Source organism: Tachysurus fulvidraco, chromosome 25, assembly GCF_022655615.1.
Source record: "Tachysurus fulvidraco isolate hzauxx_2018 chromosome 25, HZAU_PFXX_2.0, whole genome shotgun sequence".
NCBI lineage: Eukaryota > Metazoa > Chordata > Actinopteri > Siluriformes > Bagridae > Tachysurus > Tachysurus fulvidraco.
The window spans coordinates 14,215,439-14,231,625 of NC_062542.1; the positions used below are offsets into that span (position 1 = coordinate 14,215,439).

The window sequence follows — 16,187 nt, forward strand, 5'->3', positions numbered from 1 at the left end:
TGAGAGATGAATACTGAAAACCAGCATTATGGAACCTTGGAGCTTCTGAGAGCTTTGTGCTCCTGTGCTCCATGCTTCTGCCCAGTAGGTTCAACACTCGCTACCTACTCAGGGCTGATGACAAAATGAATACCATGCTTGTATTTATCTCAAATGAACAAGCCTGAGGTGACTGTGCTGAGAAAAAACTCTCTTAGATTTAAGAGGAAGAAACCTTCAGAGGAACCAGACTTAAAAGGGAACCTCATCTTCATTTGGTCGGTGTGACGACTAAATGACGTGACAGCCTTTTTACACCTGGTGACTTTGTGTGTTTTCTCTGATCCGATAGCTATCTGATTTGTTAAAACTGTTCCATTTACATCAGGCCACATAAACGCGTCTCGGCGAATCGGATATCGATCCGATCTTTTTACTCCCGCCCAAAATGCAAATATATTTTACCTCATTTCCAGGGTAACTGAAATGGAGCACGCTTTGGTGTGTGCGGTTGCTACAAAAAACAGCGTTTACTGTTTGCTGCATTTTCGCTGGAGGCAGCAGTGCATTTTAAGACCCGACGAGACGCCTGGGTGAAAGATCACCTGCGAGTGACGTACTTCCGTTTGGGAGGAGTATAGCGCTGACGTATGTGGCTTGAACAACCACATTAATTTACACCTGTCCAGTTTCATCTGAAACGCGTCCCAGACCACCTCCTGAAGGGGTTCGAGCGATCGGATTTATATCCGTCTCGAAAACGTTTGGGAGGGAATTTAGACCTGGTGTTTTTACCATCAGATACTGTATCTATCTGATCACAGGAAACTCGGGAAGTGACCAGGAACACCAGAGAGTGTTATTATGCATAATGTCCTTTCTACAGTCAGATACAGTTGTGTATTAATTATTAGCTTGTTGTCCTCAAACACCACATGGAGTCGAAATCTTTATGAAGCAGAACACAACTGGAGCTGCTACAGTATCTAGATACCTCGAGATGAGTAGAAAAAGAGAGAAAGTCAGAGTTCCATCTGCACATCACATGCAGTCACAAAAATATAAAAATAATCTTTAGTAGCTGTCAAACAACATAGAAACCATGCAGTTTTAAATCTGATATCTGTTTGCGTATAAACTCTTTACTGTGACAATATCTAGTGTCTTTATGTCTTTTCTTAAAAATAAATAAATAAATAAAACTTTTTAAAAGTGTGAGTTTTTTTTATTAGATATCAGTGAACATGAAAAACGTGAACAAGAGAAAAACTCTGTTCCTGATTGGCAGTCAAATTGCCTTTTTTGTAGTGCATCTTGGCCATGTTTATTTTTGTAATGTACCAGACTCTAGCGAATGGCCAGAATTTCTTTGACACACTTGCCAAAGCTTGGTTTACATTTTCCATCCCAGCCCAACTGACCCATAAAAAGAACGAGTTTTCTTGCAGTTTAAACAGAGCGGAGTAAACAGAACATGATCGTGAAGAGCTGAACTACTCACTGACCAGGTTTTCATCAATTTTAATTAAAGGTTTAACATTCTGTGTGAATATCGTGTACCTGGCAACACTGGTAATCCTGCTGTGACTGAGAAACAAGTGGGTAAAATCAGTCACCACACCGTGTTAAAGGTGTTCAGATTTTTCCTTTTGGAACATTTTGAACGTAACACGGGACGGGATTTTAACTGCCCATGACGACAGGGGCAAATTTTCTGTTAGACTATCTTTATAGACCCACTGCTATTCAGCTACCAGAAACCTTTATGAGAGGTGTGGGTGTGTTTATGTGAGTGTTTATGAGGACTGGGACCGCAATGTCTGCTCTGCTAACGCAGCAAAACAAAAGAGCCCAGGATTCGGTCAGCTGACTGTTACACTGCTGTAACTGGGGACAAAATGAACCAAAGCAAAGTGTAGAAGCTAAAAGATCTCTCTCTCTCTCGCCTGAATATTAGCATGAGCTTTAGCATAGTAATATTCAACCTGAATATTTTATGTTGTTCTGCCCCAAATCCAATTCTGTCTCTCCAGCCTATTTTAATCACATTTAGTGTTAAGAATATTTTAAAAATGGTAGTTTTTGGACTTGAAGCAGTTCTTAGCTTCTATTATATACCTGTGAGGATTAGATTAGACAACCGAATGACGTGTGAATGTGACAGGGTTGTGAGCTGCTGGTTCGGGAGGTCATGTGTGTGCCTTCTGCAGCACTGTGTCATTTATCACTTACATTTACAGTTCATACAGTAATCTGCATCTCTGTATTTATTACTACAGTTTGTGTATTTGTAAATGTATAGTTTTTTTGTATAGTTTGTATACTTTTGTACATTGTACATTTTCATCTATCTATCTATCTATCTATCTATCTATCTATCTATCTATCTATCTATCTATCTATCTATCTATCTATCTACAGTATCAATCTGTCTGTCTGTCTGTCTGTCTGTCTGTCTGTCTTCTTTTCTGTCTGTCTGTCTGTCTGTCTGTCTGTCTGTCTTCTTTTCTGTCTGTCTGTCTTCTTTTCTGTCTGTCTGTCTGTCTGTCTGTCTGTCTGTCTTCTTTTCTGTCTGTCTGTCTGTCTGTCTGTCTGTCTTCTTTTCTGTCTGTCTGTCTTTTCTGTCTGTCTATCTATCTATCTATCTATCTATCTATCTATCTATCTATCTATCTATCTATCTATCTATCTATCTATCTATCTATCTATCTATCTATCTATCTATCTATCTATCTATCTACCTACAGTATCAATCTGTCTGTCTGCTGTCTGTCTGTCTGTCTGTCTGTCTATCTTCTTTTCTGTCTGTCTGTCTGTCTGTTTGTCTGTCTGCCTTTCTGTCTGTCTATCTATCTGTCTGTCTGTCTGTCTTCTTTTCTGTCTGTCTGTCTGTCTGTCTGTCTGTCTGTCTGTCTATCTTGCTAGCTAGCTGTCTGTCTGTCTCTCTCTCTCTCTCTCTCTCTCTCTCTCTCTCTCTCTCTCTCTCTCTCTCTCTCTCTCTCTTCCAGGGGTGATATATAGATAGAAAAGTTCAGAAAATGCACAAATATTTCTATCTTCAGAGTAACTGATTATACAAACTCATCCCTTCTCTCTCAGATGCTCGTTGTTTCTCAGCTCTAAAATGATCTTTGAGCAGTAAAATTCTGTGTAAGGTTTCAACAGAGAGAGAAACACGTCTCACACCGAGTCCTGACTTGTTTTAGACTTTCTGAAATAAAAGAATTCAGTTGTTAGTAATTAAAATGTTTAGACTACAACTATATCACTTGTTAGATGACTTTAATCATTCTGGGTGTAATTTCTCCCACTGTCTCACTTTATGATGCCATTTTTTTAGAGTTTACTATTATTTCACTTGTTTACTTTAGATACTTTTGGTACAAAAATTTAATTTTATAGTATAGAAATGTTTAAAGTGTGTTTAAACATGACAAAGAACTAGTTACAGAGCAGAAAATTCATCTCGTCTTCATCTTCGCCTTCGTTCTTATCTTTATGGCTGACCATCAGTCTTTAGTCCTGTTGCATTTCGGACGTGGGGAATTAATCACACGCTGTAAATCTGTACATAGAATCAATTCATTTTGATTCTTACGGTTTGCTGACTCGAGTTAAACGATCGTCCGAGCCTGAAATCTAAACTGTGGTCACTGTATAGAATCAAGTGAAATACGCTTTGTCCTGATCCTGTAAAAGTTATGTTTATAATTAAGAGCAGTGTAATAAGGTGTAATGTGGACTTACTGTATTTTAATTCCTTCTCAGTCATTTGGTTCTAATTGTTTTGCCACAATTTGATTTTATAATAAGAAAGATTTAGATATACTCGATTTGTATACTGTATCTACAAACCATCAGGCCGGGTTGTGACAATGTCTATCGCTTTACAGGAAATGTTTTAAAGACTATATTTAAAAAACAAAATGTTCAAAGGAAAGGTGTAGAAGTCAGTAGTGAGAGCAGCTCTGCTGTATGGGTTAGAGACTGTAGCAGTGAGGTAAAGACATGAGGCAGAGATGGAGGTAGCAGAGACGAGGAAGTTGAGGTTCTCTTTAGGAGTGACGAGGATGGACAGGATTAGGAAGGAGCACATCATTAGGAAGGAGCTCTGGTTGGCTGTTTTGGGGACAAGGACAGAGAGGATAGATTGAGAAGGTTTGGACATGTACAGAGGATGGAAGGAGATGCAGATGGAGCTGCAAGGTACTTAAGAGGACAAGAGGAAGACCAAAGAGGAGATATATGGATGTGTTAAATGAGGACATGAAGGTAATTGGTGTGAGAGTAGAGGACAATAAAGAAACGGATAGAGTTAGGTGGAAACTGATAATTCACTTTGGCGACCCCTAGAGGGAAAACAAAAGAAGAAGATTTTAAAAAAAACGTGGCTTTATTTTATTTTATTAGATTTTTTTTTATTTTAGCTGTTAATCAAATGTCAGACATCTCCAAACGCAATTCTTGCTAATGTTCTGTTTTCAAATTTCTTCCCATTTTAACGAAGTAAATGTGTAAAAATGGTGCAATATAATCACCATAATCATGATTAAGTCTTGGAAATTACTGTGATATAAAAATGTCATATGATGTAGAGCAGAGATATCTGTCTGTCTCTTATTAACAAAATCACTCAGCTTTAATGGAATGAAAGAAACTCCAGATGATTTTTCTGTGAGAAGTGCATGTAGTATACAGTAGGTTGTATATAATAATAATAATAATAATAATAATAATAATAATAATAATAATAATAATAATAATAATAATAATAAATTAATTGTATTAATTAAATGCGTCTCTATGATTTGTTTATAGCCTGAAAATGGAGGTGAAGACGAAAGGACTGAGGCAGCAGCAGCAGCACCGGAAGAAGCTCCTGGCGGCCATGTTGTCTCAGGACTCGTTCGACTCCATGGCCAGCTCGGCTCCGTCCCTCACCGAGGACGAGATAGAGGACGAGGACGACGCCATGGAGCTTCTGGGTAACAAAACAATAAGCACGTGTTCTGTCTTTCATCATCTTCTTATTGTCACACAAAACAAATATATAAGCTATAAACAATCACACACACACACACACACACACACACACACACACACACACACACACACACACACACACACACACACGCACACACACACACACACACACACGCATATTTACTTAAACACGGTCCACTTCAATCACGTGTGTTCATAAGACTTGTATCGTAGCTGATTGTTGAGTATCAGATGGATTCTGATTTTGAGCTGAAGAGACCATTTTCAGAGTGCATCCATCACCAGAGAAAACACACACACACACTCACACCACACACACACACACACACACACACACACACACACACACACACACACACACACACACACACACACACACCTTAATTTTTCAGTCTTGTTCTTTTTTCCTTTCTGCTTATGCAATCACTTCAGACTAAAGCTGCCACACGTCTCCGCTGTTTAGTTGGACACCCTGCAATGTTGAGCTTGTAATGCTTTAAAATGCTTATAAATAAAAGGAGTTCTTAGGTCTCATCATAAAAAATAGATATGACAGACAACAGATCATGAGACACAACAACGAGATTGTTGAAAGTTGTTGAAACCAGGACATGCATCCAGATGTGTGTGTGTGTGTGTGTGTGTGTGTGTGTGTGTGTGTGTGTGTGTGTGTGTGTGTGTGTGTGTGTGTGTGTGTGTGTGTGTTTCAGGAAGGTTTGGTGACATTGGTAGGTCTTCAGTGTTTAATTGGCTAGAAAAATGCACATAATACCATAATACCTTTAAAGCATATTTGAAACCATATAATCGGACGTTAAGGAGCTTTGACGTGTTTACGTTTTATTAAGAATACAATGGTTGTGTTTGGGGTTTTTTTGTTCATGAATTTTCTCGGGCTAGACGTTGGACTATCTTGGAAAGAACATGAGATCAATAATGGCACCAAAGTGACAAGATGATTCACTTCCCCTTGAACATTCCTGACTGGAGGACAGCAGCATATTAGACACGGGTTAACTGAAGAAGGGGGTGTGTGTGTGTATGTGTGTGTGTGTGTGTCTGTGTCTGTGTGCGTCTGTCTGTGTGTGTGTGTCTGTGTGTGTGTGTGTGTGTGTGTGTGTGTGTGTGTGTGTGTGTGTGTGTGTGTGTGTGTGTGTGTGTGTGTGTGTGTGTGTGTGTGTGTGTTTGTGTGTAAGGGTGTGTGTGTGTGTCTGTGTGTGTGTCTATGTGTGTTTGTGTGTCTACAGTATGTGTGTGTCTGTGTATGTGTGTGTGTGTGTGTGTGTGTGTGTGTGTGCCCAAGTGAATGCCCACAGTGTATATAATAATATTCCTGTTAGTCTGCTTGAGGTCTTCTATGTAATGTGATACCACATGATTACCTTCTAAACTAAGACAGAAAATGGAAAAGATCAGAGAGGACACTTTGAGGTACGAGAAATAAGAGTGTGAATAAAACAAATACTAATAGAAGACTCTCAGGAGCAGGGGCAGATTTAGTGCTTTAGGGTCAGGTTGGCAGGGTCATGCTGGTCACCAATTCCCTGAAAACTCCAGAGTTGATCTTCAAAACTAGGAAATCACAAATAAATCAAATCAACAACAACAAAAAAAATGAAGATCGTTTTCTGTGATTCTGTAAGAACTGTGACATTTTTACCTGTGACCTTATCTCTAAAACCAAACCGTCTGTCTGTCTGTCTGTCTGTCTGTCTGTCTGTCTTTCTCTGTCTGTCTGTCTTTCTCTGTCTGTCTGTCTGTCTGTCTGTCTGTCTGTCTGTCTTTCTCTGTCTGTCTGTCTGTCTGTCTGTCTGTCTGTCTTTCTGTCTGTCTTTCTCTGTCTGTCTGTCTGTCTGTCTGTCTGTCTGTCTGTCTGTCTGTCTGTCTGTCTGTCTTTCTCTCTGTCTGTCTGTCTCTCTGTCTGTCTTTCTCTGTCTGTCAGTCTGTCTGTCTGTCTGTCTGTCTGTCTGTCTGTCTGTCTGTCTGTTTCTTTCTCTCTCTGTCTGTCTTTCTCTGTCTGTCAGTCTGTCTGTCTGTCCGTCTGTCTGTCTGTCTGTCTGTCTGTCTGTCTGTCTGTTTCTTTCTCTCTCTGTCTGTCTTTCTCACTCTCTCTGTGATTTTCTCTCTGAATATGTGTTTCTCTGTCTGTCTGTGTCTGTCTGTCTCTCTCACTTTCTGTCTCTGTCTGTCAGGCTGTCTATCTCTGTCTGTTTATCTCTATGTCTCTTTTTGTCTCTGTCTGTCTCTCTGTCTGTCTGTGTCTCTGTCTGTCTGTCTGTCTGTCTGTCTGTCTCAGTCTGTCTGTCTCTCTCTTTCCCTCTCTCACCCCCTTTCTCTCCCCCACTCCCCTTCTTACCCTGTGGACTCTCCCAGTTCCTCTTCTCTCTCCCTGTATTGTGAATATAACAAAAAGCAACAAATGTCTAATGAACATATTTTGATGAGGAAGTCATTTAATGTGGAAAAAAGAGAAAACGATTAAGTGTTTATTAAACAGATATGTAAATATCATGCATTTAAAAGAAAGGAAAAAAAAAGAATTTCTTGTATATGTTTTGAACACAAAGCACTTCTGTACATTAACCTAAAACACACAATGCTTGTAATGAACACATTTTAATTATTTTTTTTTAATTAGTGTAGCAACAAAACACTATAGTCATCATATCTAATAATAAATATATGAATAATATCAACTAAATAGATTTATAGAGTATAAATTTGTATAATAATAGTATAGTATAATATTAACTGTAAAGATTAGTGACAGTGATGATGACAGATCAGAAAAACACTCTCTCACAGAGGCTGGTACATCAGCAGATTGTAAAATAGTGTGTAAAGTATGTTACTATGTGCTCACTCTGCCCTCTGGTGGACAAACTGATGAATGACAGTCTGGCACGTTTTGGCTGGAACAACTGCTTAAAAGAGAGATTAGATTTCAGCACAAATCCTGACTAAATTAAAATAAATAATCTGCATTGATTTGTCCTTTTATAACATTTTATATTATATATTTAATATAATATCACAGGATTGGCTAATTTCAGGTGAGGGGATGAACTATGATCGAATCACTTGTCTTTTTTCCTCCTTTCTTTTTTTTCTCTTCTCTGATCTTCTCGTCTCCTTTTTGTCTTTATTATCTTATAATTTTTTTTAATTTTCTGTACTTCTTTTTCTTCTTCTTTTCATTCTCTTCTCCACATGTCCTGCTTTAGTTTTTTTCTCTCACTCTTCTCTTCATTTCTTGTTTCCTTCTCAGTTATTTTTTATTCTCTTTTTACTTTTATTTTTTTCTGTCCTCTTCTTTTCCATGTTTTTCATTCTCTGCTTCAATTTCTATCTATTTTTACCTTTTCTTTTTCTTTCTATTCTTTACCCAGTTGTACCCATGTCATCCTCTACTCCTTTTGTTTCTGTTCTTGCTATTCTTTTCATTGTCATTCTCTCTCAGCTTGCTGTGGTGTAATTATCTGTAACACTTTTTGTGCTGTGCTAAATGCTCAGCTGAAAGGATTTACACCCAAGTGAGATTTATTATCCCAGAGCTCGACAGAGCTGCCTTTCTTTACTCCTTCCTTCTTTTAGATTAAATGATTAATGCATTATGACAAATTTAGATGGAGTACATTACAGGGAAACAATGTTGTGTAATAATTTTATTACAAGATGATGCCTGTGGCCTTACGCAGTAATACACTGTGATTCAGTTACAGAAAAATGGTTTAATGTAGAACGCTTCAGATGGCCTGCATAAAGGGTATTAGAACCTGGGTGTGGTTGCTAAGAATCTTCCATGCCAAGGAAGCCACAACCCCTTCTCTGGGACTAACACAGATGCCACACCCCCTTCATTGGGACTAACACAGATGCCACATCCTCTTCATTGGGACTAACACAGAGGCCACACCCCCTTCATTGGGACTAACACAGATGCCACACCCCCTTCATTGGGACTAACACAGAGGCCACATCCTCTTCATTGGGACTAACACAGAGGCCACATCCTCTTCATTGGGACTAACACAGAGGCCACATCCTCTTCATTGGGACTAACACAGAGGCCACACCCCCTTCACTGGGACTAACACAGATGCCACACCCACTTCATTGGGACTAACACAGATGCCACACCCCCTTCATTGGGACTAACACAGAGGCCACATCCTCTTCATTGGGACTAACACAGAGGCCACATCCTCTTCATTGGGACTAACACAGAGGCCACACCCCCTTCATTGGGACTAACACAGAGGCCACACCCCCTTCATTGGGACTAACACAGAGGCCACATCCTCTTCATTGGGACTAACACAGAGGCCACACCCCCTTCACTGGGACTAACACAGATGCCACACCCCCTTCATTGGGACTAACACAGATGCCACACCCCCTTCATTGGGACTAACACAGAGGCCACTTCCTCTTCATTGGGACTAACACAGAGGCCACATCCTCTTCATTGGGACTAACACAGAGGCCACACCCCCTTCACTGGGACTAACACAGAGGCCACATCCTCTTCATTGGGACTAACACAGAGGCCACACCCCCTTCACTGGGACTAACACAGAGGCCACACCCCCTTCACTGGAACTAACACAGAGGCCACACCCTCTTCACTGGGACTAACACAGAAGCCACACCCTCTTCACTGGGATTAACACAGAGGCCACACCCCCTTTACTGAGACTAACACTGAGGCCACACCTCATTCACTGGGACTACACCTCTATCATTGGAATTAACACAGAAGCCACACGTCCTTTATTTGGACTAACTCAGAGGCCACACCTCCCTCTCTGGGACTGACAAAGAGACCACACCCCCTTCACTTGGATTAACACAGAGGCCACACCTCCTTCTCTGAGACTAACACAGAGGCCACACCTCCTTCACTTGAACTAACAATATAGGCCATGCCTCCTTCATTGGGACTAAAACAGAGGCCACACCCACTGCATTGGGACTAACACAGAGGCCACACCCCCTTCATTATTAAGTTTTAATTAACAGCAGACTCACTTGTCTGATACAGAGATGATCAACACTTTCCTGTTTTTTTATTTGTCCATTTTACAGATTGATTTGCCTGTTTTTATGCTTCTCGTCCAAACCTCTTAAACTAGCTTCCATATTCCAGTGAAGAAAGCAGACAACATTGTTCCCTGTAGCTGTGATGCTTTTGGACAAATGTTACATGAATTCGAGTAGTAACCTGACACTGATACTGTGTTGGTCTCTGGGCACTGAGACCACCCAGGCGGATATTTCTGATGGTGTGAAACGAATCACTGTTTTATTTTTGCAGCTGATGTAACCTCAGTGAGACAAAGTCAGGGCCAAGCTTGAGACACCAGACTGCGGATGTCTCACCCTGGGGGTCTTTGGGATTGTTTACCTAAGTAATAATCGAGTCTGTACCGATGTCATCATGGTAGGGTTGTTTCAGTAGAGCTTATTAGGTTTATAATAACGTTCTCACGCTAATATGATAATATCGTTTCTATGGTAACAGATCGTATGTACAAGTTGAACGCACATGAACACAAAGAAAACATGGAACCGGGAAACAATATGCTGAAATCTCAGAAGCTGATTTTAGTTATGTTGTTTTTCAGAAGTTAAAACCCTCTGTGTTTTTTTTGTATTTAAGAGAAGAGAAGGTTCACCTCCATCTTGGGGTTCACCTCCATCTTGGGGTTCACCTCCATCTTGGGGTTCAGCTCCATCTTGGGGTTCAGCTCCATCTTGGGGTTCACCTCCATCTTGGGGTTCACCTCCATCTTGGGGTTCAGCTCCATCTTGGGGTTCACCTCCATCTTGCTTTACCCAGAATGACTTGAACACATTTGACGTCATGATTCTCACTTCCCAACTACAAATACAAACTTCTTAGGAAGACAACAATTCTTTCTTTCTTTCTTTCTTTCTTTCTTTCTTTCTTTCTTTCTTTCTTTCTTTCTTTCTTTCTTTCTTTCTTTCTTTCTCTCTGATGCTTTTCTACACTTTTCTCCAAAGATACAAAAATCCACCAAATACCACACACACACATAGCTCACACTCACACATGATTAGTTTTCCCTAACATCAACCCTGAAGTGTTTATTCTTTAGTTAATGTACATGTTTTTCGTAGCCGCAAACCTTTCGGAGTCTTATTTTATTATTTATTTATTTTATTTGTTTATTTATGACCTGACTCTGTATGTTGTCTGTATAAAACTTCAACCAGTAAGTAAGCCATCGTGTTATTCGACACCCTCAAGCCTCATGTTCAGGTCGACCAAAAATCCATTTTTTTTACACCCAGGTTTAAAAACTGCTTTCACACTCAAACAAATGGCCCAGACATACAGTACAGAATGACTCTGGATAAACACATTATGGAGAAATCACGAGATAAAGATTAATGAGTTATAGACAGGATTGCATTGGACAGTATGCTGTGTGTGTGTGTGTGTGTGTGTGTGTGTGTGTGTGTGTGTGTGTGTGTGTGTGTGTGTGTGTGTGTGTGTCTGGGAAAAAGCCTCTGAATGGTGTCCCTGTCTTACACTAAGTTGAAAAATTCAGACTTGTGGTATTAACACTGACAGAGAACTTACTGGAACCATCTTACACAGGAACACAGGTTTCTCTTCAGAAAGGTGAAAGTGGGATGGATAAAACTCTGCTCTGTGATAAACACCACTGAATCTGAGGACACGAGACATCTCTTAAAAAAAAAAACCCAAGAAATGTTAACTACTGCTCGGGATTTATAGTTAAATAATTAAATCCTAATACGTTGACCTTCTATGACATAGTGAACTCATTATCTCTGATTTAGGAGTCATTAAAGATGAATATCCTGCTCATACAACATTCACTGTGTATCTTTTAGATGAGTAAATGTACTTTCTGACACTGTTGACTTTCTACACTGTAAGACAAGATTTAAACTGAGCACATTTTAAATATATTAATGTACATATGTAAACTGTGTCTGACTGGAAAGGACATTATTTATTATAACACTCTCTGGTGTTTATAACACTCTCGCTGTGATAGTCCCAGTGAAGGAGGTGTGGCCTCTGTTTTAGTCCCAGTGAAGGAGGTGTGGCCTCTGTGTTAGTCCCAGTGAAGGAGGTGTGGCCTCTGTGTTAGTCCCAGTGAAGGAGGTGTGGCCTCTGTTTTAGTCCCAGTGAAGGAGGTGTGGCCTCTGTGTTAGTCCCAGTGAAGGAGGTGTGGCCTCTGTGTTAGTCCCAGTGAAGGAGGTGTGGCCTCTGTGTTAGTCCCAGTGAAGGAGGTGTGGCATCTGTGTTAGTCCCAGTGAAGGAGGTGTGGCCTCTGTGTTAGTCCCAGTGAAGGAGGTGTGGCCTCTGTGTTAGTCCCAGTGAAGGAGGTGTGGCCTCTGTGTTAGTCCCAGTGAAGGAGGTGTGGCCTCTGTGTTAGTCCCAGTGAAGGAGGTGTGGCTCACCAAGATTCTGTCCAATGACTGCATACTGAACAATGTTAGATTGTTTCATTGACACTACACGAGCTAGATGACATTAAATCGCTGTCGAATTTTTCTTTTTCTTTCGTTTTCTTTCTTTTTTTCTTTCTTTCTTTCTTTCTTTCTTTCTTTCTTTCTTTCTTTTGGAATCCCTCTCTTATATAATTCCTGATTATTCCCACCCTCCAGTTACCTTTCCTATCATAGAAAAACAACCAACCAGGGAGACCCATGAAATCAACTGAACTCATCTTTTTTGCTCTGCTTCTCTTCATGCTACATCAAGGTTATGGTCAAATAGAAAAAACTAATAAATAAATAAATAAATAAATAAATAAATAAATAAATAAATAAAATCGGATTTGAAGGTCACTATATTTGTAAATCCTACACACACACACACACACACACACACACACACAGACACACACACACACACACACACACACACACACACACACCTAACAGATCAATCACTGTATGTTTTGATCCTTTGAGCTTTTCAACACTTTTGTCCAGAGACTAAAGAAGAAATTTTCTAACTCAAAGAGCCTACTTTAAAAAAAAAACACTTATACACACAAATATATACAGTATATATATATTTCTAGTTGTCTTTGTCAGTACATTTATTTCTATGAACAAATTTTACTCCAGGAAGCAAAGACCTCGCTTAGTCATGAGAGAATAGAAGTTTGCGTGCCGGTAATGATAGAGTATTACACCATAAAGTCACCACCCGAGGATTAGAGACTGAAATATGAAATGATGTAATTGACAAATAAATGGAAGAGTTGGTGAATGAGTTATTGGCATTACAAGGTGGTTATTGCGTAATCAGAGAACCGCCTGACATATTTATTGTCTAAAGGGCCATCATATCGGATCGATGTCATGATGAAAGAATTCCTGTCTTAATAAATCTATATGGCGGTTGAATATTTGGTCATAGTAATTTTGCTGTTTGTTTTTTAATGGAGTTGGTGTAATGGATGTGTCTTGGTTGAAGGTGTGATATCCAGAAGGTGGCAACATTGTACCTGTAAGAGAGAGAGAGAGAGAGAGAGAGAGAGAGAGAGAGAGACAGAGAGAGACAGAGAGAGAGATGTGACTTTCTACTTTGTATAGCAACATCATATACAAAATATAAATGAAGGCTGACACAGCGTACACTGGATATTAATGACACATGGTGTAGAATATCAAAATGGCTCAGTTTTGCTGTCTAGCCTTTGATTGCGTCTGCTCATTGAAGTACATTAATTACCCGGTCCTAGGAGACGTCTAGCTCTTTTTGTATCCGAGTCCTGTCGCTTCCATCTTTCATGTCTGTCTGATCTCGAAGCATCTGATCTCAATTTTTATTTGTATTTTTTTTTACAGCCCACATGGTGCAGGCGTGAGGCTTTGGAGCACGAGACGAATACTTTCACAGGGATCCCGCGTCTCGTATCCGAGGCCTAATTATAGAAATATTGTTTTTATTACTAAGCCAAACAAAATGGCGTCTTTTCCCACTTGACATCAAAGCGGCCGTGTATGAGGGCTAACCACAGAGCTATGTTTTTTTTTTTCTTTCCGCTTAATGAAACCCAAATGCTGAGTGTGTAAAAAGAGCGAGAGAGGGTGAGAGAGAGTGAGAGAGAGAGAGAGAGAGAGTCAAGTGTTGTGTAGACGAAGGAGGTCAAGGTAAGAGCTGTCAAGTTTGGGAGGATTACTGTGAACCGATCCCTGATGTTCCCATGTTGCATACCATAATGAATGCCTTATGGAACAGTGTTCATTTGGGTAGGACATTCATCTTTCGTTTATTTATTCATTCGATCATTCTTCCATTCCTCAGACGTCTGTTTGATCCATCAGCCCGCGGCTTTTCCTCATTATTTACCGTACTGATAATGGTTTTACCTCTCTGTGTGCTCAGTGCCGCTTGACTTGCATGTCTTTCGGCTGTCTCCTACTTCTATCTGATGATGGTTAAGCAACACGGAAACTTTTGCGCCCGGGCCGTAGTGTGTGGGAGTCATTACAGACCGGATTCATCCTCGCCACTCTGGGCTTTGTTAGGACAGCATGGCTCGAATAGTTTCCAACTTCGGTTTGGTAGCTCTGCTGCCTTTTTTTTTTTTGCTCGATGCAAAGTGACAGCACACACAAACAAACAAACACACACACACACACACACACACACACACACACACACACACACACACACACACACACACACACACACACACACACACAGATAGGACCCAGCTTGCTTATCACAGCACACTTGTTTTGCAGATAGCAGTTTTCCTGTCCTGAGGAATGTGTTGGGAATAAAGCAGAGATATAACCAGTGTAGGTAAACAAACAGACCTTTTCTCTTTCACTCTGGAGAAGGAGGGAAGCTGGATGAGATATCATTGAGTCCCACAGGGCATTATCACAGCCTACTGATAACCCATCTGACAACATGGTGTTTTTTTTTGTTTTTTTTGTTTTGCTGTGTATCCATTTCTCAAACAGTTTTGGTTTGTTCGATGGCTGATAGTGTGCCATCTTGACAACAGCCTCTTTATAGTACAGCGTACAGAAACATGAACGGTCGAGTGTTTCAGTCACTTCATTTTTAATTTCTGGGAAAAACCTTCTGCAGAGAATAAACTGTAACCGAGGAGCTCTTTATACTGTACAAATGATTCCAGGATGTTTTAATTAGAGTAGACTTAATTTCTTCATTGCTAATTTTAGCGATGCTCGCCGCCCGCACTGTAACTAGCAAGCTAGCATGACACGCGGGAGATTATCAGTATAAATTAAACGAATTATATCATAATAATAATAAAGAACCGACACAATAACTTTGGTACATTCAGGCTACAGCCATTATACAGACCAAATCACATGTTTATGTTAATGACCTCATTATAATACTATATCGTTTCTATAGTAACATACTACAAAGGAACTTTTATTTAGGGTTCTATTAAATTTAGCCATTTATTCCACCGCATTTAGCATTTTGTACCAGCCAGAGGTACAGTAGAGCTATGACTTTACTTCACACGCTGTGTTTTGGTTTTATTTCATTAACTACATGAGAGGTTAAAAAAAAAAAAAGTTTTAAATAAATCGAAAAAATGTAATGATTGTCCAATTGCTGTTGTATATGAGAAATAAAACCATTCTATTCTCTTGTAGGAAAATAATCCACTTCCACCACAGTTTCTCAAAGGGTTAGGGTTAGGAAATAACAATGCTAATAAAAAAAACTGAATGGATTTTGAAATTTAGTCAAACATCGTCAAGGTCACAACAAGGTGAAAAACGTCTACATGTATTAAATAGTAATAGAGTCCATGGTTATTAGTGATGATTAGCTGTGAATTCAGAATCTTTTCTTTCTCCTCAGCCCTCAAGATGTGGCTCAAGAGAAATAAACACAAAAAAAAGAGAGAAAACCCAGCCGGACAGTGCTGACTCTACTTAATGCCTCAAGTTTTTGTCTTTAAGCCAGAAGAGACAGAGTGAGTGAGAGATTTTCCCACAAAGGTCAGTGGTATAGAGTTCTCAGCTTGCGTGTGTATGAGTGTGTATGTTGTCTCTGGCACTAGGATGAGGCCCATGATGATGAATGAGACATTTAATATCACCACACTCGTTGGTTTCATGAGCCAGGCTTCTTTCGGGCCGGTCTCACCCACATACCCACATGCAGGCTCTGTCCATCCTGTGGG

General features: G+C 40.0%; 1 protein-coding gene across 2 annotated transcripts in view; it reads left to right on the forward strand.

Moving 5' to 3' along the window:
• Window positions 1-16,187, forward strand: part of c25h8orf34 (chromosome 25 C8orf34 homolog) — a 76,742-nt gene that overhangs the window by 22,202 nt on the left and 38,353 nt on the right. For both annotated transcript variants that reach the window (XM_027170446.2, XM_027170453.2), the window contains exon 7: window positions 4,798-4,964. In XM_027170446.2, the coding sequence (XP_027026247.1) occupies window positions 4,798-4,964 (167 nt within the window). The remainder of the gene's footprint in view (window positions 1-4,797; window positions 4,965-16,187) is intronic.